This window comes from Sprattus sprattus, assembly GCF_963457725.1.
Source record: "Sprattus sprattus genome assembly, chromosome: 8".
In the NCBI taxonomy this organism is placed as follows: Eukaryota; Metazoa; Chordata; class Actinopteri; order Clupeiformes; family Clupeidae; genus Sprattus; species Sprattus sprattus.
In genome coordinates this window covers 23,276,554-23,303,555 of record NC_137927.1, presented here as the reverse complement: position 1 = coordinate 23,303,555, position 27,002 = coordinate 23,276,554, and the positions used below count along the sequence as shown (strand labels likewise).

Genomic DNA, 27,002 nt, shown 5'->3' with positions numbered 1-27,002 from the left:
GTACAACCTTATCTGTTCAACCATGGCCTTCACTTGTAAAGTAATGGAAAGCGCGTTAAGGAAAGGTCAATATCTGAATTGAAAGATCAGTGTCTCAGAACAGTTGGACAGGCATACTCCAACATTTTTAGCCATTGCGCTTAGATTAATCCATATTTTCAATATTTTCTTTGTATCTCTGAAATTTTGTCTCCACTATGTCGCATCCACGGACTTGACCATAACCAACCTTGGTTCTACAGATGTGGAGTTAAAAAGTAAGAGGAGAGTAAGTTACATATAATAAGGGACTGCACATGTTTACCCATTGCTACTGTTCTATCCCTGACTGGAAATGGGGTGCAGAGGTCGTTGGGAGGAGGAGAGAGGTGAGAGCACACAGCCATTTGTTTGAACACACTCCCCCCTCAAGCTAGATCAGCACCCTGTCAGCACACAGAGCCGGCTGTATGATTCACATATGCAGACGAGGAGAGGACTAGCCTGGCGAGGAGGTTGTGACCCAAAGCGCGCCATGTGTTGTTTATCTCATTCTGTGGAAGTTCTCTTTCTTCTCTATTCCTCTTCCTTTCTCTCCCTGCTCTTTTTCCAAAAAAGAGGGAGTGATATGGATTCATGAAAAGAAAGCACTTGGAACCAAACTTTCTCTGCCTGATGACAGGTTGATACCCAAAAATTGATTTGAGTGTTTTTGCACTATTGAAACTGCTCCAATTATTCCTACCAATGAATTATCGACATATGTATAAAATAATATTTCATAGCATTTATAGCAAGCCATTCTTCACAACCAAACACAATTTAAATCGTGGCTATTTCTACATAATTACTGGGGACTGGATGTTCAGATGGTTCTCAAAGGAACCTTTTAAACAAAAGAAAAGGAATGTCATCGCAAATCAAAAAGGGTGGTTGAAGCCACGTGGAAATACAAGCTCAAACAAGGTACACGTTATGTGTTTTTGTGTGTATGATTGTCTGTCTGTCTGTATGGGGTGTTTTTGTGAGGCTAATATACTTGGCTGATCCTGCATGCACACACGTTTAAAGGCTAAGTAGAAATGTTAATATAGCCATTTGAAATTGTGATCCTCATCATGCCTAGGATTATGGGAAATCAAATGACACTTGGATAGCCACTCTGACCCTAGGGAAAGGAAGGTGTGTGTGTGTGTGTGTGTGTGCGCGTGCGCGTGCGTGTCTGTGGGGGCTTAAAATTAAGTACTATTCTCTATCCATTCCAGAAAACATCACTTACCTAATTCCATTGGAAAATCAAGTTCTGTGTCTTTGCTTTCAAACACTTGGATAGGACACCAAAGAGATGTTTTGTCTCTTTTAAACCCTCCTATTGTGCTGAGAAAAAAAGAATACCTGTTATGTTTGGGTCATTATGACCCAGGATTAAATGTATCTTATAACTCACCTAATTATTTAAGAACAGCTTTACAATTTGGCAATGTTACAATTACTTGTTTAGAATTCAACCAAAACGTTTTTTTCAAAGTAAGCTGATTGACTTATCCCTCTCTAGCGCCCCCAGAAGGCAACATGCATTGCAAATGTATGAAACGTTCTGAACATACTGTATGTCAACATAGGTAACATATCCCCCAAATATTGTTTTTAGACAATTTTAATTATGATATTTATGAAATGAAGATATCTTGCCATTAATCCAATCTACGGTGCCACTTTTTGAATGAACCAATTATAATATTTCAGTGTTCAAAAATGTTATGAGCTGAAAAAATAAAGATGAAACTTCTTTTGAATGCTAATTTGAACACCATCTATGAATATATTGAAATAAAGACAGGGAGGTTGTGAGTCTTGTAGAATTATACACAGAGCAAGTTTGTACAAGGGGTTTGAGAAAAAGGGAAGGTGGGGTTCTTGACAAACTAGGACATTATGGAGGAATACGTCTTTGCACCAGATCAAATACATTATGTAAGGAATAATCCACAATGGGGTGTGCTAAACTACCTAATATAAAAAATTGGAGAGTAAGTGTGTGGAGGGGAGAATGTATAGTAATGCACTATAGAAAGAAATGGATACAATTGAATTTATTGCTAGTAAGCTAGCATGCTAAATTAGATTTCTTGAAATGGACATTCTAGCAGGTATTTAAGAGTATGCGTATAAACTCATATAGCTGGATCTATGTCAGAGGTTATTCCGGGTCATATTGACCTTTGTACAATAGGCATTACTTTTTTTATATAGCGGGTACACTGAAAGTGATTTTCAAAAAGAACAAATCAATAATAATAACTTTGGGGGTCATTTCAGGAGTTTCATCACCAATTTATATCATTCTGCAATGTTTGAAAATAGTTTTGGGTCATTATAACCCATACTCAAAGCTTTTTAAAAGGAAGAATTTGATATGTATGGGGAAACTGGAGAAGGGTAAACTTACATAGCATCAGGTACATATTATTGCACACATTACCTGAGAACGACAGTACATACCCATCAAATGTATCTGTATGTGGAGCTCAACAAACGATTATTTTGAAATAAAAGCTATCAGAAATCTGATCCTGACATTTTCTTACAAAGACATTGTGCTGTCAAAATATTAAATGTATTACTTTTTTAAGATTAAGGTCACTAGATCTTATCTGGCAATATTTGGTTATGGAAACAGTGGATTTTTGGAAGAGTAGTGATGGAGGAACATAGACACACTAAGACTTACAGACACACTGACATGCACACTCCTGTTGTAAGGGCAACACATCTGAGGCAACCTGGGGCATGGAAGGCAGGCAGGCAGGCAGGCAGGCAGGCAGGCTATACTCTTTACTGCTGGGACTCTGATGACTGAAGACCAGGGTGTCAGAATCAGATCCTCCACATGAATGAGATACATTTCTACAAAGGAAATTAGTGGTAGCATATAAAATCAGGAACAAGTAAGCATTTTGCTATGGTAATAGTTGATCCATTCTGTATTTACTGTTGAACACATCCAGAAACTGAGAGCTTTTTTCCTTGAAACCCTTTTTCTGACATCCAAAATCGTATTTCTGTGGCTGTCTTTCTCTCAGCGCTATTATCTGCAAGGCTGTTAATGGATATGACTGCTGAGCACTAAAAAGCGTCCTTGCGACAGGGACAGCGTGAACATGTTCCATGACCTGTGGCTAGCTCCTGCCTCCACAGCTCTGCCCTCACATCCATGCTGTTTCATCAAGGGCTCATTGTACAGTGGCCATTCACTTCACAGAGAAGCAGCCGCCTGGTCACAAAGCATTCCTGGTCCTGGAAAAAGGCAAAAAGATTTCGATTCAGCCTAGTATTAGAACAAAAAGTTTTACATGCAGATTCATAGTCAGATTTTTTTTCCCAGAAATTATGTTGAGTACATTTCAGAACCTATTGTACGATTAAGCAATATAGCACGAGTGGGAGTGGGGTAGGTAAGGGATAATCCCACGGGTGGTGTTCGGCCGTAGCCACCGAGGCCGCCAGGCCGAGTGGCGTAGGCAACAACACCCGTGGGATTATCCCTTACCTACCCCACTCCCATGAGTGCTATATTGCTTTTATAAAACAATTCTACAGTCAACAAATTAACATTTCAACACGAAGTTATTGATTAAAAATGGTTTATTTCACCATTGTAGGTATGTTGAAGAATAACCTATAGCATGGAACGTCTCTCGTCCAATCAGAAACAGCTAAATTACGCGCTAGAACCCAATTGTTTTATAATTATATTTTGTTCATATCTTTTTTTGTTCATATCTTTAACAAATGTAATCAGTTTGCTTTACTTGTCAGTGAGTTTGCTGAAGTTGCTGGACATTTAAAATGTGATGTTCAACATGAAACTGCACACAATCTTACGTGTGTAAACACTGCTCTCTGTATTGTGACTAAGAAATGTGCATTAGCGCTTCCAAGGTGTGATCCCTTCCAGGGCGTGATGACAGACCGAGTATAAATTGACACTTGATCCAGTGTAATGAGCTGCGAGAGGAAAGAGCCTTCTAAAGAGAAAGCACAAGCACCGGATGAAGATCTGTTTAACCTGAGTGAAATGTTTCATCAATCATAGTGAATTTAGATTCTGCCATTAACCAAGGCAGCTCCGTATGTGCTCTCAACCATTTCAATCTAGCCACAGGAAACCAAGAAAAACGTTCTGAATAAATATTTTTTTCTTTTCTCGTTAAAATCTGCCAGTCTCCGGAATTGGGCAGCTAATAAAATGCTTGGCAAAAAGCAGAGATAAAAGTAATTTCATTGTTTTGGGATCAAATCAAGGCAGCTACTGCCATTTAACTACTGCAAATTACTGCACATAATACCAAATTAAGGATGGGTAAACTCTAGCAGGAGCTTAGTAATCACATATATTCTCCTTTAATTAAAATTGCCTGGTGCGTTGAAAACCCCTACAGATCCTTTAGACATATTTTACCCATCATTATCCTGAACAATAAAAAAGTATTGAATTCTAGAAAATCCTTTCAAATCCTGTAATGTGATAGCAATGCAATATGCACTGCAGAGAGCAGAGAAGGCATGCTAATACACAAGTGATAATGTCCTCTTGCACACACTGAGTGTGTGGCGTCACCAAATGAAGAAGACTGCGAGCTTCGAGTGGTTTCGCACTGATGTAGTGTCCTCCATAAAGCACGGGACCGCTGAGGGAGACAGGGACGCAGTAAAAGCCACCACTTCTGAGATGCAGACACGATGACACTTACCTTCCTCAAATCCTTCAAATCTTCACTATGGAAAAGCCTTGATTGTGTAATGGCAGCTCAGGTTATCTTATGAAAGAGGGAGAGAGAAGGGGAGAGGATAAAAGTAAAGTATCACAGGCAAACAAACGCCCCAGTGATGGAGAGGTTTGAGAGGGAATTGGTTTCAGATTCAGAATGGATGAATTTGTCAGCTGGGTTTCACTCACCTCAATTCGCACCAAAAAAGGAGACAAAACAGCCCAATGGTATTATTTTCTCCCCTGTGTGGAAGCTCTTCAGAGTCCCCCAACCCCCCCTGCCTCAGCCTTCACTCTCGCTCCACCCTTTGGCATGCTGTCATCCATCAGTTACTGTGATGAATCGACTTGAGTGAGATGTCTGATATGTCGTTGCTTAAGGCTTCACTTTGAAGTTAGTGTTGTCCGGGCAACATATCTATTTTCATTTCAGTTTTTACGACAGGCTGTGGTGTGATGTGGTCATGGGCTGGTGGAGCTGGGTCTAATAGATATCTGGCCCTGGCTCGACCCCAGTCTGCCTGGGCACCAGGTGAGCGGGAGCGATGTTGCATTAAGGTCTGATAACAACCTACAGGCCTGCCAGTGAATCATGCCACCGGCACATCCTGTGAAGATGGAAAGAGGGTGAAAAATGGACACAAAGGCCAGATGATGACCGTTAAACCTTTGGAAGACTTTACAAATGAGTTTCCAGGTGAAGGTTAGGTTCAGAGTGTTCATGGTGTTTCTGCTGCATATGAATATTTTTAAGTTTTATACAGTACTGTGCAAAAGTTTTAGGCAGGTGTGAAAAAATGCTATGAACCAAGAATGCTTTGAAAAATGTAAACAATAAATGTTTATTTTTTATCCATTTACATGGTAAGACTGAGCACAGCAACAAGACACAACGTAGTTATACTGCATCAGCAGGGTCTCTCCCAGACAAAGATTTCAAAGCAGACAGGGGTTTCAAAATGTGCAGTTCAAGCTCTTTTGAAGAAGACATTGAGGATCGTAGACGCAGTGGTCAGCCAAGGAAACTTAATGCAGCTGATGAAAAACCCATCAAGCTTATTTACCTTCGAAATCGGAAGATTTCAAGCAGTGGCATCAGCTCAGAACTGGCAGAAACCAGTGGTACCCAGGTACAGACATTTACTGTCCGGGGAAGTCTGGCCAGAAGTGGTCTTCATGGAAGAGTTGCAGCCAAAAAGCTCTACCCCGACAAGGAAACAAGGCCAAGTGACTGAACTAAGCACGAAAACATAGAAACTGGGGTGCAGAAACATGGCAGAAGGTGCTCTGGACTGATGAGTCAAAATTAGAAATATTTGGCTGTAGAAGAAGACAGTTTGTTCGCCAAAGGGCTGGAGAGAGGTACAATAATGAGAGTCTGCAGGCAACAGTGAAGCATGGTAGAGGTTCCTTTCCAGTTTGGGGCTGCATTTCTGCAAGTGGAGTTGGAAATTTGGTCAGGATGAATGGAGTCTTCAATGCTGAGAAATACAGGCAGATACTAATCCATCATGCAATACCATCAGGGAGGCGTATGATTGGCACCAAATGTATTCTGCAGCAGGAACATAACCCCAAACATACAGCCAATGTCATTAACAACTATCTTCAGCTTAAAGAAGAACAGAAAGTCCTGCAAGTGATGGTATGACCCCCACAGAGCCCTGATCTCTACATCATCGAGTCTGTCTGGGTTTACATGAAGAGACAGAAGAATTTTAGGAAGCCTACATCCACAGAAGATCTGTGGTTAGTTCTCCAAGATGTTTGGAACAATTTACCAGCCGAGTTCCTTCAAAAACTGTGCGCAAGTGTATCTGGAAAATTGATGCTATTTTGAAGGCAAAGGGTGGTCACACCAAATTTTGATTTAATTTAGAATTTTCTTCTGTTCCTTCACTGCATTTTGTTAATTTATGAAGAATTGATGAAAATAAATCACACCTGCCTAAAAATTTTGCACAGTACTGTATATGGTAAGTGCAATGGTTGAAAGTACATTTGAGCAGTGTGGGGGGAATACAAAACTGTAAGTGGTTTCTTTGTCCAAATACAACTATATGCTGTCCTTTCCTCTTGATTAGATGGACAAAATGCTGCATGCATTTTCCCATAGAATTGCTTTGCCTTTTCATTTTTCTAGTTTTCTAGTGTTGTGAAATTCATGTCCTTTTCCAGATTTTCTTTCCTCTGGTGGTATAAACAGTTTCATGTATTATATCATATCTTATAATATCAGATATGTATTGATTTACTTCTCTATTTGTTCTACATAAAGAGCATCTAATTTATTGATTTCCTGATACAGATCATCCCAGCACTTCAGAATAGTGTAAGATTGTGTAAGATCATGTGTGTGGTAGGGTCTGTCTCCCATGTTTGGACTGTTATCTCCTGCTGCTCTGCTGTGTGTGGTAGGGTCTGTCTCCCATGTTTGGTCTGTAAACTCCTGCTGCCCGGCTGTGTGTGGTAGGGTCTGTCTCCCATGATTGGTCTGTTATCTCCTGCTGTGTGTGGTAGGGTCTGTCTCCCATGTTTGGTCTGTTATCTCCCTCTGTTCTGCTGTGTGTGGCAGGGTCTGTGTCCATGTTTGGTCTGTTATCTCCTGCTGTTCTGCTGTGTAGTAGGGTCTTTCTCCCATGTTTGGTCTGCGCTGCTGTCATGCTCTATTCCAGACGTCATGGCGTGGCCACACAGCTCAGGGCTTTCCCAGAATCGTCCACAGAGAGATGAAAAATCCCCTTTTCTTGCAGTAAATACCAGGATTTCTGTTATTCAAGAGTGTTAAATCCCAGTGTGCATCATAAGCCAAGCATCTGGTGGAGACTCAGCTCAATGTGTGTGTGGTGTGTGTGTGGGGGGGAGGGGGTAAATGTGCTTGGGTGGGAAAAATGATGCTTACTTTGTCTACGCATGACAGTTTGAGCAGCAACAGTGTCAGAAAGAGACACAGCAGGAGAGAGAGAGAGAGAGAGAGAGACACACCCACACAGAGATAATGAGAGAGCGAGAGAGAGAAAGAGAGAAAGAGAGAGCAAGAGAGAGAGAGAGAGCGCTTGTCAGTGTGACTTTCTATTTTATCATGATGTGTGCAGAGTGACCTTAGGTTTAATGAGGCCTTTAATAGTCTCATAGGTGGCTGCCTGGGATCAGATGAGACTAGAGTAAATAGGGTCCTGGGATCTATGAGCAGGAGATGAGCAGAGAGAAGCAAACCCCTCTACCTAAAAGGAAGGGCTGAAGAGTTTTACGTGAATTGATGGAGGTTTTCCAGAACCATTCATAGATGGAGAGGACACAGACAGGAGACAGGACAATGGAGAGAGGGATAGAAAATAACATGTGCACCCAGATATCTCACAAGCAACACCTATCACCAGTGTATTAGATTCAGGTGTTGCATATGGCCTCGCAGACTGTTCTATTGCTTCAGTAGGCAGTAAATGAGCTAACCTCTGGTCCTCTTGTGCCAAGCCAGCTGCCACCACATTTGGGGGACGCCCCTTACAGTCCTCCAGTGGAAATCACTTATGTAATGTTTGATCAATATTGGTCATGTGCTACTATTACACTGGCATTCAGTCATTTTAGTTATACATAGAAGAGAATGTTAAATTCCTCTTCCGCTATTTGTTGAGGACTTCCCACAGTGGCCAAACCTCTCACTGTCCCATTCAAGTAATCTTAGCCAACATCCTAGTTTATCTATTATAACACAACAGGAGGCACCACAACCACCATACCAATACTTAACAACAACAACAACAATGACAACAACAACAACAACAACAACAACAAAGAGAAGCCTTCATGAGCATTTCACTGGGCTTGACAAGGGGGCGAATGGCACTGAAACACTTTGGCATTGAAGGTGTTTTATACCTGTTCATTTATTTTTTTGTTTATTTATTTCTATTTTATCTTAGTAAACTGTAATATTTCTGTAATATTTCAAAGAACAATGAGTACTGTAGATGTGAAACTGAGGTAAACATAATGATTATGTTAATCATGTTAATCATTGATTTATGTGTATTCATTAAATAACATGCTATCTCTTTGTAAAAAAAAAAAAAATCAATTAAATGGTTAATATGAGCGCCCAACTGACCTCAGCATGAAAATATGTGAACTACTACTCGTATATTATTTACAGTTATTTTTGTTTGGGCAGGAGGGAACCATTTGACAACAAATTGTTTCGTAATCTGGTTCATTACCAAGAGGCCTTTAATAATAAGGAGCCTTTTTAATGGAAAGCATAACATAAGATATATTGTTAAGTTTTACAAATAACAATTAACAAATAAATCAAGTAAACATGATTAGGAGAACTTTGATTTGGAAAGAGGAGACATTTGGACTGTCCTAGGCCTTCATATGTAATATATTTCTCTTCCATATTTGAACCTACCTCACAGGATAAGTTTTTTCTGTCAATATTCAGTGTCACTGTTAATCAATGTGCAGTTTGCCTATTGCAATTATTATAATAGAAAGCGCAATGAACATTCTACATTTAGATTGACACTGGAATGTCTTAACACGTGAATATGGATTGAATGCAGATTTAAATGTGAATCTGTAAGGACCAAGACCTGGATGGGAGCTGTCCATGGTACTGAAATATGGGTCATGCAACACAATGAATCTGGAATCTCCCAGTGTCCCAGAACTACCATTGCTATTCAGTCTATTCTTGTTAGTGTCTTTTTTCTCTGTCTTCTTTCTTTATTTGGTCAAAATCCTTCCATTTCCTGTCTCTGGAGGCAATGCAGCTGCTTCAGCAAGATGGCTGGGGACATCATTGTGCACACATGAGAGGGAGAGGTGCCCTGACCAGGCTTAGTATAAGACCAGCGTAAGCCACAGGCAGACCATCCTCACTGACCCTCATGTGCATGCCTTGCGTTTTAACTCCAGGTTAATCCCCACGGTGCTTTTACTACAACCTCTCTTCTAAGCGTCTCTCTCTCTCTCTCTCTCTCTCTCTCTCTCTCTCCCTCTCTCTCTGGTTCACTGACTTGTTGGCATTCGTGTAAGATTTAAAGTTATGGACGCTACACACACGGCCTAATTAAATTGACCTCTTCTAGGGAGGAGGGTAGGGATGCCTTCCCCCTGGTTGGATAATGTTCTGACATGCTTCACACACAGCGCGGCGCAGACGCAAATTGTGTGTGAGAGCGTCAGAGCCCAGCACGGGCAGTGTGTGCTCAGCGTCGCTACAGGCACCTCTCTTCATTTTATTCCATCTATTTATAGACAAGCCTTTTCAAGGCATAAACAATTGTATCTCCCGCCAGACAGTCAGCGCTTTCTTATGCGGAAACTTCGCGAAGAAAGAAGGCGAACCTTAACTCTAAAAGCCGATTGCACTTCTTTTTTTTTTCTCGGAGCGTTTAGCACATTAGGTTAATAATGACCGATAACAAAGCACCGTCTCACAGGTGTAGTTAGAGCCGCTAATCTCCCAGACTGGAATTTCACAGGCAGGCAGGCCGCGGGTGAACTCCTCTTAAGAGGGGGAGAGATTAATTAGACTGGGCTCCATACATCTGTATGCATCTCACCACACTCTTCTTTAAAGCGGATGGGCTTTTTTTTCGTTCTTTCTTTCAGACCTCTAATCTGTGCTTTACACTGGGAGATAAGCCATTTTATATTTATTTTTTTCCTTGTTCAGTGCCCAGATGCAATTATTCCGATCTTTACTTTTTGGTAGTCAGATAAAATTGTATTGGTCCTGTGATCTTCATGTGACTTAGATGCCACACAGATGACGGGGGACGGGAGTAATGGAGGACAACAGATGTGCCCAGATGTGTATCATGCTGATTCTTACAATTCAATCTCCATTGCTTTTAGTGTTTCTGTAGCTCATCCAATAGACTTCAACTTCTATGCAATGTCAAAGTCATAGGTTTAACACAATCATGTGTGTGCATTTAGTCCATCCGAACTGATGAAGATAAAAAGGATAGTTCTTAGACCTGTCGGTATATTGTGGTTTCTTGCTAATATGTCGCTTTCACACACTCATTTTTTTAAACATTGTGACAGGTAGTTGGTGCACGCATGCACGTTAACCAGAACTTCATTTCTGACAGTAATTCTCTTCCAGCACGACTTATTATTCTTGTAGCTAACAAAATGCCTGTCTGCTTTTATTTCCCATTTTACCACAAGTTGTGGTAAAACTCATTAGATATAATAAAATCAAAATCATTATAAACTAGCCAAAACCTTTACCACACATTAATTGAAAGAAGCATCAATATCCATATAATCCTTTACAAGCCCTTCGTAAATGTTTAAAATGCATGTCTCTAGGCATTGATAAATAAGAATAAGTATCAGTTGCAAGTAAAGACAGTCATCAGATGGACATAGGATTTTGAAAAGAGACGTTAGCCAAATATGAGGCTCTGGGAGGGTACCACAATATGCTAAAACTGAATCCACCCCAGACTGTCTTCCTCACTGCACTGCCAAAGCTTTATCTAATGATTAATACCAAACTAACATCAAAGGATCGAAGGAAAGAAAACCATTGTGGGAAATTGAGCAGTTTCACTCAGTGGTGTTCAGCTCCCCCTGAGCTTGGCAAACTCACAAGTGTTTCTGAGGGGACTTGCTTCCTGGAATGAGTATTGACCTGAGTGATTTCTTCAAAGGCCCTCAAACCCAGAAAGACCTTTTGTTTAGCCAAGATAATGGAGATGTCATTTAAAAAAAATGGTCATTATGGTTAGGCTTGAGTATGTCATTTTTGGAGGTAAGGGGAGAGTGGAGGGAAAAAGAGAAAGAAAGGAGGCAAGACAGAAATAAGAAATAGACTTTCAAAGGCAATGAACACAACTCTTGATAAATACATTATTCAATTTGAAGCTTGCTGAAGACACAAGAGGACAAAAGATGATGGACATGGTAGGGGTTAAACTTCAGATCACATTTCACTTTTCAATACCTTATCTGGTTGGGTAATGAATAGGAGAAGACAAGCTTTTGGCCCACTATACACAGTGGTGAAAATCTGTATTGATGTACAGCTGTCTTTTCTACTGACCTTTACATGAAATGATATCCTGCAGCCAAACTACTGTTCCCAGTGTATTTATCTTACATAGGAGAACATTGACAGGAAGAAAAAAGAGTTTAGTGCAAGATGAATGATTTCTTCTGTGGCGTACCTCCAGTTGTCTTTTGTGTATGCTAAGCGTAGGGTTCCCTCAGCCTACATGAGGGAGACAGATGCACAAGTAAGAGATTTATAGAGGAAGAGCTAACATCCCCAAACTATTGTGGTCTGATTTATTGAACAGCACTTGAAAAGGATGTGTGGCAATCAGACAGTAATTAGTGTATATTTTTGAACCATTAGCGCGGCAGTAAAACCACACACAGTGCAATAAACACAGAGTGCTGACATGAGAAGAATGACTGACTGAAGGAGAATTCTAACACTGAAATTCAGCTCAGAGTGACGGGACGGCACCACTGACCCCCAGAGCAAGTAGAAAGACCTTCAGGCAGAACAGGGAGTCTTATAGGATTGACAACTACATAACAGGTTCAGGTCATGCATGGCGTTCTTTTGCTTTCTTCGTTTATTTTTGTTTGTTTACGATTGTTTTAAAGAATTCACACACATACAAATATGTGTAACCTCTATTGTAGTTTGATCAATGTCTGGAATCAGCTTAAAACAAATACTTTAAAGATACTGTATGTCAGCAGGACAGTTGATTGGAAGATTTGCTCATATTTCTTTGTCGGTGTCAACTGACTCCCAGTATTGCACATACTGCATATGACATTACTTAACAAATAAAGACAGATTTCTCTGAGTAAATGAATGAATAGTAGAAATCTGTTTTGTGTTATGAGTACATATGTGTATGAAAGGCTTGTATATCAATTTTATTTAAAATGACAGGTAAACCCTTGCATGTTAGAATCAGAACGTATAATGCATGAAAAGAGCTGAGGTTGAGGTTTTAAGAATTTCCAAAGCTCAGTTAAAACGGTTTCCTTCTATAGATACCACTGCTGTACTGAACCAAGTTTCAGCCCCCCTGTCTCCTAGAGACAAGGAAGACAAGGCTCTTTGTCTGGAGATAAGGTTGTCAACTTCCCTTCAGTGAGGACAGGGCTAGCAGTCCTTCTGCTCTGTCCCGTCACATTGGCGGTAGAGATATTTGGCGTGGGATGCGGAGGGCAGCGAGGCATTGCGCTAAGAACTACCACAGACGACAGCTTATCGGCCTGTGACATCTGAGCCCAGCCCGACACAAAATTGGCGAACGCAGCACATGACATTATCTCAGAATACTCCCGTACCCCATGAGACCTGATGACACCGCCTTGTATGGGGCAATCAACAAAAACCGAGACAGAGAAGAGTGGGAACAATGCCTACTACCACACAAATTGTGGTACCACAATATTTGTGTCATCTTTGCTCCTTTGCTTGTTTAAAAGATATTTCAGAAACACAAATAAACATAAAACATCCCAAAAAAGCATACATGGAACACATGATGCATTCAGCGATTTCGATCCAACACCATCATAATTCAATTTCACATTTATTGTGGGGGAGGACCCTTGTACAAGAAGCAGTGAAAATATTTTCTTTCTTCCAACGCAGTGCATGTAGACACATCTATTGTGCACCCACGGATACAGCACATGACATTAACAATTAATCAACTTATCTCATTGACTTGCTCGTGTCAGCATGTTTTCACTTAGCCCTGGAAAAAAAAGCTTTGGAAACATGACATCTGTTACTGCTTGAGATTTTCATTTAGATAACAGCCTCCCATCTCCAGTCAGTGCCACACCTTCAGTCCACCAGGGCCCGCCCATCCGTCCTCCTTATCAATTACAAAGACACTTTCAAGTCACAGTTAATAGGATGCTAATGCATTATTGGGTCTCCGAGACATGCAGTATTGGAGGGAGGGATGGGAAAACACATTATTACCCTTGAGCACTATCTCCTGCCAGACGTAGATTTGCATCTTAATACATGGAGATGACAAAACATGATTAACGCCACCAACGAGGAGTGTTTCTATGCTGGGTAAAGTTGAACTTTTTTCGAAACTTTTTCGCGTTTCCTGGCACCAGCATATTCATGTTAAAAATAATTGATATTAATTTGACAGTTTTACAGGTAAGGAATAATGAAAGAAGTCCAATTTAAAGGGATCTCATATGGAGGAGTTAATGTTTATTCTTTTCTACCAAACTGACATCTTCATCATTTGCGATCACAAACTAACTTTGTTTCAGCATTTTGTAAGTCTCATTGTAGGTACTGTTTCTGTGTGACCTCTGACCTGTTCAAGGCCTGGTGTTTGTGACTTTCTGTGGTTTCCCATTTCTACCTCTGTCTGTCTAGGCCAAGGTGCACATTGGAATTATCTTTTGAGATGGAAGCTGTTTTATACCATTTGCTGTATTCAATGTATTGCATAACAAAAAAATTGTTTGCCAAAAATTTACAATTTGATTGGGTGAACTAAGTATATTTCATGCCGATATAAAAATCTATCTTCCTAATCTTAACTTCAGAGAATGCTTCTGATTGCTTGATTGTCTTGTTTTGGATGTGCACACTTCCAGAGATAAACTGAGTGGGATTGAGGTCTTGCTTTGGGTATTTAATTGAAGAACCCACATGATAATATTCCTTCAGCTTAAACTGTTGATCAATATCATTAAAGGCTAATTGATTAAGATGTATGTCGTCCTCCAAGAGGTATGATTCATCACATTACATGGTAAAGGTTATGTGACCAAAAAGAGTAAGAGGTAATCATTTGATTCAAACGTTAAAATGGAAAATCTATGAATAGCTTCAAAAACAACTTGGAATTGCAACCTTTTACGTACTAGAAATTTGTGTTAACACTGATGTAATACTATCACCCATTTTTCATCAGACCTGTCAAGATGTGAGGGGAAATGGAAGGTATTGATTTCTTCATGCACAGCTGCGATGGTTAGCCTGAGAAAAGCGATCCTTTTTCAACAACCCTGTGTTGGCATTGCATAGAAACTTAAGTTAGGCCACTCAGTACCAAACATTTCATTTTCACCAATCTAAGAGCTGTTTTATTGCGCACACTGTCAAATCCCTCTGGGAGGTCTATGCATAGGTTAGAGTGTGTTTGTATGTGTGCAAGTGTACCATGTGGCCATGAGAGTGTGCAAGAGACTGTCCACTATGGGACTGACCAGATAGGGCACTTGTCATAAAGTGACTGTGACATAATCCTCTCTGCTCAGCATGCAGCGTCCAGAAGAATACATCAGCAGGAAACGCGGCACTGGAGTCTGGGGTGAAAGGTCAGCTGTCAGCTTTTAATGTGTTGTTAGCGGTGTAGGAGCCGCAGCGGGATACAAGAGACTTAGTGTGCCTGTTAAAGTGCCTCCAGCTCGGCGTGCAACTCCCCTCCCTGTGGGATTACCTCTTCCAGAGATTAAATTCACTCGTTACCACAGCTCGAGGACAGGAAGTTCACCTCCTCCCTCAAGGCGGAACTGTGTTCAAACCTAGGCACAGAGCGTTCGGGCACTGTGTGTGTGTACTTCCCTATGTAATCATCAGTGACATCTACAGTGAGGGGTAACATTAAGAACACTTTCCTGTTTAATGCTCCAATATCACTTACAGATAGAGGAAATGCATAATTGCATTTGACTGTGACATTAGACTACAGTTCAAAATGGTCATCTTGCAAACAGGGGCACTCTAAATGACAAAGCAGAAGCATACTGTTGTTTGCTCAAGCCATTTCCTTGGCTCCATACTGATGAAACTAATAAGCAGGCTTGTGTTAACGTCAGCGCCAAATGTCAAGTGTGATGCTATAGATACAGTATGGAGACGGCTGCAGTGCTGCTGCACACTCATAGATTAGAAATGTCAATTTATTTTAAGTCGACTGAGGCAAGGCACTGCTGCCTCAAATGCTTGGAATTCAGTTGCTAGCAGGCTGTGTCACATTGATCAAAGCCAACACAGTGGCAACAACAGAGAGTAAAATCAGAACTACTTCGCGGACTTATTCCTCTAAGTCAAAGGAAGGAGCATGATAATTCCTTACATGTTTTGCATGTAATGCAAATCCATATCTCTTTAGTTCACACTTGATGTTTTCATTCAATAGTTTATTCAAGAGAAGTGTTCAGCATTGCTGGTTGCAAGATAAGTACTCTTAAAGGGTTGGTTAAACAACCACATGCTTTTTATGCGATTGGTTCTTAGAACTACCAAGTAGGCTATTTTGCTTTCACAAAGGCCGTGGATGTGTGGTGGTTATGCATGTCATGTCAATATCGCCTTCATGAGCTTAACCATGTTCTTGTTTCATCTTGACCTCATGGGAACTCACACCAGTGCCTTGACTCGTCACCTTAACAATTCAAAAGCGTTCCCACAAAGGTGAATATCTTCAATTGATCTAATTGTTTAATTCACTGGATCCCAAACCAGCCTGATATTTTAACAATAGAACAATTTCCATGCTGAAGTGACTTTGTCTCCTGTGTATTTCCAACAAGTAAAGGGTCTTTACATATTTCATCTGAAGAAACACAACATGTGAATTGAAATAACGCAGAAACATTGGCATTATTTAAACACATTAAAACCCACATATTACCCACATTTACTGAATGACACAAACTTCAGATCAGGGGTGGCTTGTCCATAAGGGCGATTTGGGCGACGCACTGCCTATGGGAAAAGTAAAACAAAAACAAAAAAAAAAAAGACTGCTCCTGATGTATAAATGCAATTTCCTTGTAAGTTACTTTGGAATTGGTCTGCTAAACAACTTAATGTAAATGTAAATGTTGTATTTTTTTCTGTCGGATTCTACCACTAGACCGTCTGATCCATAAATATATACTGTATAAAGGCTAGATGTCTCCTTCAACGGAGTCGAACGTCCGCACATGGCGGCCATCTTGCTTCAGTAAGCACCTTCACCCATAACAATGTGTTGGTACTTTTTAAATAAACATAACTTGCTCAATTTTCAACGGATTTACAAATGGTTTGGTTTCTTACAAACGTTATTAAAGGGGTTATAATTCTGGATGTTTTGGGGATATTTTTTAGAAAATAACATCATTATTCAAAAGTATGCAGTGTTATAACTACATCTCTCGTTTATAACAAACCAAACTGTTTAAAAATTGGTTGAAAATTGAGCAAGTTATGGTTATTTAAAAAGTGCATGTACCACTACCAACACAATGTTATGGGTGAGCGAGCTGACTGTGGCAAGATGGCCGCCATGTGCTGACGTTAGACTCCGTTGGCCGGCAACGCGACAAGACATGTATCTATGGTTTATCCGTTTTCGGTTTCGCGGCAGACTTTCACAAAATAAAAGCCTTTGAATGACCTGCGTTAACGCGCAACTTTCTTCCATAGCTTTCCACCTGTAACTAGCTCCTCTAGCTATGTAGCTAGAGGGAAAATATGTATGTTGTGTGCTGCCATCTAGTGGACAAAAAGGCATTGCTGTATGAGTTAATCAGCTAACTTAATGTACCTACTGAATAGGTTGCCTTAATCATTATCCAAAAAATTGCCCCCCCTGAGAATTTTTTCAGGAGTCGCCACTGCTTCAGATCATATTCTTTATAAATGTATCTATGCTGCCTTTATCTTAATTTAGTAGAATAAGTGTTTGCTGTGAAGAACAGCATTTCAGTAGTTAAATCACAATTCTATTCTAAACTCTTTCCCATATGCTTGCACAACATAGAGTATAATTTTAAATCATCTGCTGTATACTATTATTACATTAAAAAGTAGAACAATTAAATGTGGTTCATGGCGTAATTTCTTAATGATATGCTAAACCATTGTTGATCCTTATTGAGGTGTCATGGACTTAATTCAATAATACACAGATGAAGGAAGGTGCCCCCATAACAACAAATACTCATAAGAGATGGTTAGAGGATGGGGCATTTATAGTGTTAGATTTTGTCACAGCTTTAATCTCTCTGAATTTGTAGTTGTGTAGCTTCTCAGTGTTGGTGGATATTGTGCACCACGCTGTTTTGGATGTATTATTTACAAATGTCATACTAAGTGGGCCTGTAATGTCCTTTTACAAACATATTGTTACCAGTGGTATTTTGCATCTACATACAAAATGCATTATCTTGGATGCATCATCACCAAGGTTGAAACTATGGTTTTATTTTAGGCCATATCTTCAAATCCTACCTGCTTACTTGGCTGAGAAATAATGGTTGTACAACCGACGCCAGAATGACGTCATCACAAACGTCCGGATGTAACGTGTAGCGTTGCACAACAGGCTAGGAAGGAAGAAAGTAGCAGGGTCGGGTCGACGTGCTTTTCGGCGAGAAAGATGATGTCCCTTGCAGCTCGTTCGGGGGCTTTTTCCCCATACTTGCAGGCAACGAATTTTGCTGTGGCTGGACCCCTCAAAGCCCTTGTACCTGGAGTTGTTGTAAAAAGTGATAAGGTGCTGTTAGATTTGAAAAAGTCGTTTCTCACCCGGGAGTCCTTAAATGGCAGCAGCCCCACGACTGGGCCTGCCATCTCAGTCAGCATCAATGGTGAGTCACTGGGTTATACAATCAAGCGAGCAACCTGGCGTCGTTGTGTGGCCTACGTTATATAGCCAAGGACATTAGGGTTAAAGATGGTCTATAATACTTTTTTTACTCAGTAAACCTTACTCCACTCATTGATTATGGTGATATACAAGTTATTGTCTATTGTTGGAAGGGTAACTATTACAGATAATGTGATACAAATTACAAGAGTTCCAGTCATGCTAAATAGGACAGCTAACATGCTATCAACTAGCAGCTAGTGTGCTAACAGTGGAATACACGTAGTTAGCCATTAGCATCAGTCGCAAGACACATCACAAGGTTAGCAACGCTAGCACGTATGGCTAAGGACGCGACCTTACACTCATGCTGGAGTTATTGTTAAGTTCAGTGATAATAACTTTTGCCATGAACGTTGACATTGAAAACATTCTGCAAGATCAGTTCACTTTTATATGATACATTATCAAAGTTGTTGTTATTACGAGCAAGTAAGCAGATTGTTACCAGTCCTCACTGTAGCACTCTGTTAGCTAACTAACTAGCTTGGTATAAAGCTACTGTACTCTCTGCAGTGCATTATGGCAAACACAGGCTGGTAAACTTTTGCTCGGAATAATATTATAACTTAACCCTTGCTTGCTAAACCAACATAAAATGGCTTGCTGATCAAAATGAGTACACAGTGTGACTAGCTGTTAGGGTTAGGCAAAGGGGACACGTTCGGACTAGTTCTGACAAACTTTTTGCAGTTAACATTTATACCAGATACATTTTTTTTGCACTAGCCTCAAAAGCAGACAAAGCATACTTTGACACCTAATTTTGTAGACCACAAAATGACTGTCAATGACAAAATAATTTTCCTATAACTTTTTGCAACAGTGTAACGATTAGGTCATTTGACAGTTGTGGATTTAGGAATAGAGCCTTCTTACTTATAATGTACACTATTTTTTTCTCACTTGACTTTTTTAACAGATCGTGTTTGTTGTAGTGGTTTGAGAATGAACCCTTCTTATGCTTGTCAAAGCTCATGCTTTGTTTGACTTTGATGTTGTGCGTCTAACTTTGTGCATTGTTTATTTTTAGCCCGGGCCGGTGTTCGCTTCGCTCACACAGACATCAAGATACCTGACTTCTCAGATTACCGGCGTCCTGACGTGATGGATCCTAACAAGTCCTCCCAGGAGAGCAGTGAATCCCGACGAGTGTTCTCCTACATACTCACAGGGTCCACAGCTGTGGTGGGAGTCTACGCCGCCAAAACAGTCGTCACCCAGTTCATCACCTCCATGAGCGCCTCAGCTGACGTCTTGGCTTTGTCAAAGATTGAGATCAAACTCGGAGACATCCCCGAAGGCAAGAATATGACCTTCAAGTGGAGAGGAAAGCCGCTTTTCGTCCGCCATCGCACAGAGAAGGAGATTGCAGCTGAGGAGGCTGTGGATCTCGCTGAGCTCAGAGACCCTGAGCATGATAAGGACCGTGTTCAAAACCCATCCTGGGTCATCGTCCTCGGTGTGTGCACCCATCTCGGCTGTGTGCCTATTGCCAACGCAGGTGACTATGGGGGCTACTACTGTCCCTGCCATGGTTCCCACTACGACGCATCAGGCCGCATCAGAAAGGGTCCTGCACCGCTCAACCTAGAGGTTCCTTTCTACGAGTTCCCAGATGAAACCACAGTTGTTGTTGGATAATTATGTTGGACTGTGTTGATCTTTTCTGTGAGCAGTATGTCTGATCTGCTTTGTTATTCTCTGTCTGTTCTAGTAACATCTTGCACAGATCATTTTAGGGAATGGGTGGCATATTAACTGCAAGTAATAAATGTACATTTTACCCATATAAATGCCTGATTTAAGTTATTTACTGAATCTCAGATCACTGTTTTTTCAATCACTGTAATAAAACTAGCATTGGCTGAGTATTTGTTCAACAGTCCAAAGGTTTTTACTGCATTGGGATAGAGGGAAAATGAAAGTTGTTCCGAACAATTGAACTGTACTCTCTCATCAGTACGTGTTAGAGTCAGGTCGGAATGCCTGGTAGATGGTGAAGAGGACAAATAATGCCCTAAGCTTTGATCATCTTCACCTTTATAACAGATGAACATGTTGGGATGCCATGAAATGCACAAGATTTTGTTTCTTTCCTGCATTGGTAGATTAAGATGATTGGGGTCTAATGAGCCAGTGGGTACATGAGTACTGAGTCCTCGTCCTCAAACTAGAGTGTAAAAAAAATGTATATTTTGTACTCAAATATACCTCATACACATACCGAGTTGTGTAACAAAACTATGTTAATAGAATAAAGGTGACTAAGGTGAAATATTTGTGTGATTTTAGAGCATTGGTGCCTTTAGGCATATGGCTGTGCCATGTAAGCACATCATAATTAATTTTCATTTTATTTGTTGAGCACTCTTCATTCAAGGAGAATCTCAGAGTGCTTAAAAACAGCTCTCAGCAAAAGCACAGTTTAAGACAATTATACGTTTTTAAAAAAAGTATGAAATGCCTTTCTAAATAAAAAGGTTTTTAGGCCAGTCTTAAAACAGTCCAGTGTCTGTGTTGCCCGTAAGTGGTCCGGGAGGCTGTTCCACAGTCGTGGGGCTGCAGCGGAGAAGGCCCGGTCGCCCATGGTGCGTAGCCTAGTGTTTCATCATACCAGGATCACCATAGCACAGGACATCTGTTTGGGTTATCTGCTGCTGGTACAGTATTGCACACCCAACAGGAATGCGACTACAGTGTAGTGCACAGTGTGGAAGCCTAGCTCATATTTACATTGTACGTGGCAGTTCAGTTGCCCAGTGGTATGTCCCTCAAAATACAACACACGACTATTTCTGTTCACCAAGACAAGGTTGCTGAATTCACCAAACTTCTACCACTTGCATAGTTCTCACAGGGTACTCTGCGTCCACAACATGGAATAGCTTGTGCAAGACTACCAAAGGCCTTCATGTCTGTCTGCCTTGACTGAGCTTGGTGATTGGTGGAGGAGGGGGGGGGGGGGGGGGGGGTGTTAATGGCTCACGAAACCGTCTGGCATTCTCACACTTCATTGACTAATAACCAGCTAATAATAGAAGTGCGCGATGGCTTCTCTTCAGGCCACAATGAGACGAGCCACGCATGAGTGGCCTTCTTTGTGTTATTTAATTTCCCCAGTCTGAGGATTCCTTGAGATTCAATGACTATAAAGGCCTGGTGTGAAAATGTGATAAGTTTTTAGGTCAGTGTTTACTAATGCCCACCCTAAGCACCAAACATGAAACAAGCAGATCAGGATGTTGATTTGTATGGTCTGGCATAATATGCCCTTGGCCGACAAATGAATTTATTTAGTTTTTAGTTGTAAACTTTAAAAATACATATGCAATACAATTTTTTTTTAATTTATATTTGAACAGTGATAAACAAGACATTATGATTTGCATTATTCATGTTGTCCATGTATTTACATAACAACTTACATTCAAATGATTCATTCCCATTAGAAAATTCTTGGAAGAGCCTTACGACTGCAAAATAATAAGATGTCCTGAAAGTTAATTTCCACATGTGAAAATCCTCGACTTCATATGACTGCTGGCAGGAGTAATGTATGTGGCACTGGACCTTACACCTATCCACTGTACCAATAAATAGTAGTTGCAAATCTGGACAGTATCACACAACTTTTATTTTTTATAGATCCCAGGTAGAAAGGCAAGTGAATAAATGTCCCAGTCCGTTAACCAAAATGGCGATGCCAGCACTGCTGGTGTATTTTCCCATCTGATGTGTCCTCAGGTAAAAGAGTTCATGTGCTCCCGAGCTGCGTCGTGTGACCTTAAGGGTGAGGGGAGAGAAAAGGGAAGGCACAGCATTAATTCACTGTGGCATATTTGTGTCATTTGGCAAAGGCGCGAAGCAGCCGCTTAATGTGCAGTGCTCTATATAAACCATCTTCTGCCTCCTCCTACTACACCTAATGGTGCAGTGTGTAGTTAGGGTTTTCTAATCTAGAAGGAGATGTAATTGCATTCCATATTGAGATCAAAAGTACAATTGTTAAAAAATACCTGGAGTTTGATCTTTTATCCTGTCAGTATTAATCCAAGGTCCAGAGGTACAATACATTAAAATGGCATTTTTTTTGTGTAGTGCACTGGAATTTCTATTACATCTATATATTAATATTTATATAATGCTGTTTATGCGCAGACCTCTTTTTGTGCAGTTGTATCGTTTTTTTTAAAGCTGCTTGGACATCATTTCATATCATTATGCCATATTGACAGTGACAATCGACTGCCCTTCCTACTAACCATTGGCTCTGACAGCGGTTTGAACTTTACTGGTGTATTTTAATATATTTAATGCATTTTTCTCATCCCTCTGTCCCGACGTCTGCTCGCTGTTTGCCCAGTGTTGCTGTCATGCCACCTGCCCTGTCAGGGAGCCATCCGTCCCTTGCCAGGAGTGCCGCCAGGTGGGCCCACACCCCTCAAGTCTGATTGATAAAATGATGGTATCACAGGGGATATCAGGACACTACATCAATCTGACATTTGTGTGTGAGATCCTTGGCCCCACCACAGTTTTCTTGATCCAAAAGCAATCTCTTTATTTGAGCGGTGAAGGGGCAGTCCATTTGTTTTCTGATGACATATCCCAGACATTCTTTCAACTTTCTGAGTTTTTTGTTTGTTTGTTTATCTGTAGTCAAAAAAACAAACAAAAACAGTTCTTTGGTTTCAGGGAAATCAAATGAGAATAGAAATAGGACCCAGGTATGTTAGAAGTTATTAGAGCACGAATCACTTAAATGTGCTGACGACAATGTCTGCCTTAACTTAAGCAACCTACTTCATATCTGGACATTTCTTTCATGCCATTTCTCATTACCTCTACCTTTATCTCGACTGGAATGCACTGCACAGTTTCAAGTCAAAAGACTTCCTAGATTTAAAAATGCACATGACCTTCAGATTTAGAAACTCCCTCCGTGATAGGCTGTTCTGCTCACACACGCTGTGCATGGGATTTCAAAGACTGGTGCAAGGCACTAGAAATGTGTAAGGGACCCTTTCTGTTCTCAATGGCATGAGAAAGCATGTTTGAGATTATTGAACCACGCACATGGTTGAATTTGGGAGGGTAGGGGGAAATATGTGGGAGCACTGAGGGAGAACAGTCATAGTTATCATACTACATATTTATGTTTTAATTCTCTAGCCTTTTTTGTGAAAACCATCAAACAATTCATAATTTAGGCTGATACCACTGATGACATTTTGATTATTGTCTTATATTCACTTTTGCACATCCCAAAAAGGCACACATCAGTGTCCTCACAGGTCACAAACAGATGTTTTTGTATTAATATCCTTGGGCCAGTTTCCAGATTATTTTTTGGTAGCACATGTGAAAAACATTTTGGCCATACCCTTTCGCCTTTTGAGGCATAAGACTGTTATTATGTGAGGCGTAAGACTGTTGAGGCATAAGACTGTGGTTGTGTGTATTGCGTTTGATCTGCATGATTAAAATAGGGCCCCCAAACTACATGCTCCTTGTGGTGGCATTAGATGGAGCTATTCCATAGGGAACCCTTTACATATCATCCCAAAGGGAAAGCAGACTAACTGGTCTTTGAGATATAAAGAAGTCACAATGTGTCCTCTGAACCATGACTAAGGAAATGAAGCAGAGACAGTTGACAGAGCCGGGAAAGACAGCGGAGGACTACATTTCAGCCATACATTCTTCTCCCTGCTGAAATCAGCACTATTTTCAGTAGTGCTGTGCACATAAGCTCCTCAAAGCAGCACTAGTCAAATGTTGACTGTAACGGTGCAATAGTTATCTTTGATTGCAATATTTTACTGCTCCTCTGTGGAAGTGGTACAAGAACACGAAAACAATTAGCTTAAAAACTCTGTCTGATTTGCTCTCTTCCTATCTGATGTGTCACATTAACATAATAATCCTCTATTTTTCTCTGGGGTGATCAGATTACGATGAAAGATTTATTAGGATCTTGTGATTCATTTGAACTTGTTTCACATAATTTTGCATAGTAATGAAACCAGAACAAACCCCCATTGTGAATCATGGCTCAGTGTTTTTTTTAACAATAAATCTGTTTTAGTGTTATATTGTTTTGTCATCTCATTCTGGCTTTCCTAATGAAAAGTGCTGTAATGGCATTTACATATGATTAAACTATTTCATAATTTTTTTTACTGAAATATAACACAATGGTTATTTTTTCTATTGCCATCAACCAGTTGGCCACCATTTTACAATTTTTGTATTAATAATTTTTGATAGGAACATTATATCGTTGCATATGCCTATGTGATCTTGATGTTTGTATGTTTTAAATTAAGCATTTGTGCAACAAAAGACTCCCAAACTAATTGTTGATATTTACTAGTACAAAAGGTGTCCGAGAAATTAATGCAAATGCAAAGTGTGGTCATCAAACTGATCGTATCTATTTAGTTGAGAGATAAACAACAACTTCTAAGTCAGCCAAAACAGAATCATCTAATAAAGTACTAAAATCATGATGAAGAACCGAAAAACACACTTTTTTCATTTCCATGTTAACACTCATTTGAAAATGGTTGTAAGTTGTAAATTCAGCCTGTATTGAAAGGACTTAGACAGGGCCTAGAAAGTTTTCTTTTTTGAATGATGGTTAACAAATAACTGGTTCATAAAATGTATACTGGCCAGGTCCAACTCCTGTATTCTCCCTTTCTCTCTACCTCTTTCTCTCACACACACACACACATACACTCTCTCTCTCTCTCTCTCTCTCTCTCTCTCTCTCTCACACACACACACACACACACACACACACACACACACTCTCTCTCTCTCTCTCTCTATCTCTCACACACACACACACACACACACACACACACACACACACACACACACACACACACACATACACACACACACACACTTTCCCATCTTTTTCCCTGCTTGCTTTACCGGTAGTGGAAGCATATTACGTTTGTCAGTATGATTCAGCAAGTACATCTAAATATCTCCAGAAACTCCCAAAAGCATTGACTACACACCTCAGTGTTCTAATATGCATGGTAAGGCATTCCATTGTGTTGTACAATTTCAACATAATATCTCTCCAATTGCTGTATGCACAAGACTTGAATAGGTGGAAATTGAGGCATCAAATCCAAATAGTCAGGTCATCAGAGGAAATTGATTTCCTCTTTTCACTGAAGTCAGCCATGTTGCCTGCAGCTGGAACCTTGTAAAGCTCTCCTGCTGCACAATCTGACATACTCCCTACTCATTCTCTCTATGCTCTCACACGGTACTCAAAATGAGCTCCAACCCACCCTTCAGTTATGTGCCAAGCGTGGGATATTGATATATGCGAATGAGAGGATGAGAAAGCCTAATAGAAGTTTATTTTTTTTTCCATCCTCTTCTTGCACTGAATGTCTTTGTGCTCTCACAAGCTGCCGCTGATCTGCTTGTTGGGTTGTGCGCTTCTGTAAATGGTCTCATTAATCCCGTCAGTCAAACAAAAACAACAACAGCTGCATCATCCTCTGAGATCGATTGCAGAGGCGGGAACAAAGACGCCCCAAGTCACACAGAGGGGCGTGCCATTACTGAATGAGCAATCATCAGCTCCATTTTTGCATTTTTAATGCATTATTTATTTATTTATTTGTGCCTACTTACTTATTTATTTGGGGAGGGGGGTTCTTAACATACTGAGATCTTTATCAGGTTCAAAGTATGGGCCAGATGTATCTCATCTGCATCACTATTTATATGTCTGTGTGCCATTCTAACACACACACACACACACACACACACACACACACACACACACACACACACACGAACACACACGAACACACACACACACACACACACACACACACACACACACACACACACACACACACACACACACACACACACACACACACACACACACATACACACACACACTCACACTCACGCTCTCATACAGTATTATTGCCTCCATTTTAACTGATGTGTTATCTTTCTGTCTGTTTCGCTCTTCCTCTCTTACTGCTGCTTCATCCTCTCCCTGCTGTCTCCATTTTCTCAATTTTCTCTTTTCCCGCTCACATTCTTCCCCACTCTATCTCTCCACACAAGTGCAAGAAAGCGTTGCAGTGCATTGAGTGACGGGGACACGACTCTCAGCAGGACTCTTAATCTCGTTTATATCAGAGTAATTAACACTTCTTTGAACTCATCGCAGTTGGCATATCCAATTACTTGCCTCTGCTGCTCTTCAAATAACACATAATGTCATTTTTTTCACCCCAACTCTTAAACAATGGATTCTGCGGATGCATTAGGAAAAGTTGGATGCATAATCCACTTTTGACTATAAACACAGGAAGAGAAGGGTGACGCATTGATGTGTCAGGCCTCTCCACAGGCGCACGACTGGATCTTTGATGCTTCGTTCAGATTTTAACACAGACATTGTTATTTATGTCCTGCTGGTTGGATTGTAACTGGGTCTCTGTGAGTGCACACAGTTTATGTAACAACTCTTCTACAGAAGGGGGGAAACTCAGTGAGGTCCTTGAAGA

General features: G+C 40.5%; 1 protein-coding gene across 1 annotated transcript; it reads left to right on the top strand.

The window, feature by feature from the left end:
* The first annotated feature begins 18,108 nt into the window (after window positions 1–18,108).
* uqcrfs1 (ubiquinol-cytochrome c reductase, Rieske iron-sulfur polypeptide 1) lies at window positions 18,109–20,318 on the top strand. The gene is made up of 2 exons (XM_080844069.1): window positions 18,109–18,376; window positions 19,469–20,318. Exons 1-2 carry the CDS (start codon window positions 18,166–18,168, stop codon window positions 20,077–20,079), a joined length of 822 nt encoding a protein of 273 aa, XP_080700195.1. The 5' UTR covers window positions 18,109–18,165; the 3' UTR covers window positions 20,080–20,318.
* The last annotated feature ends 6,684 nt before the right edge of the window (window positions 20,319–27,002 follow it).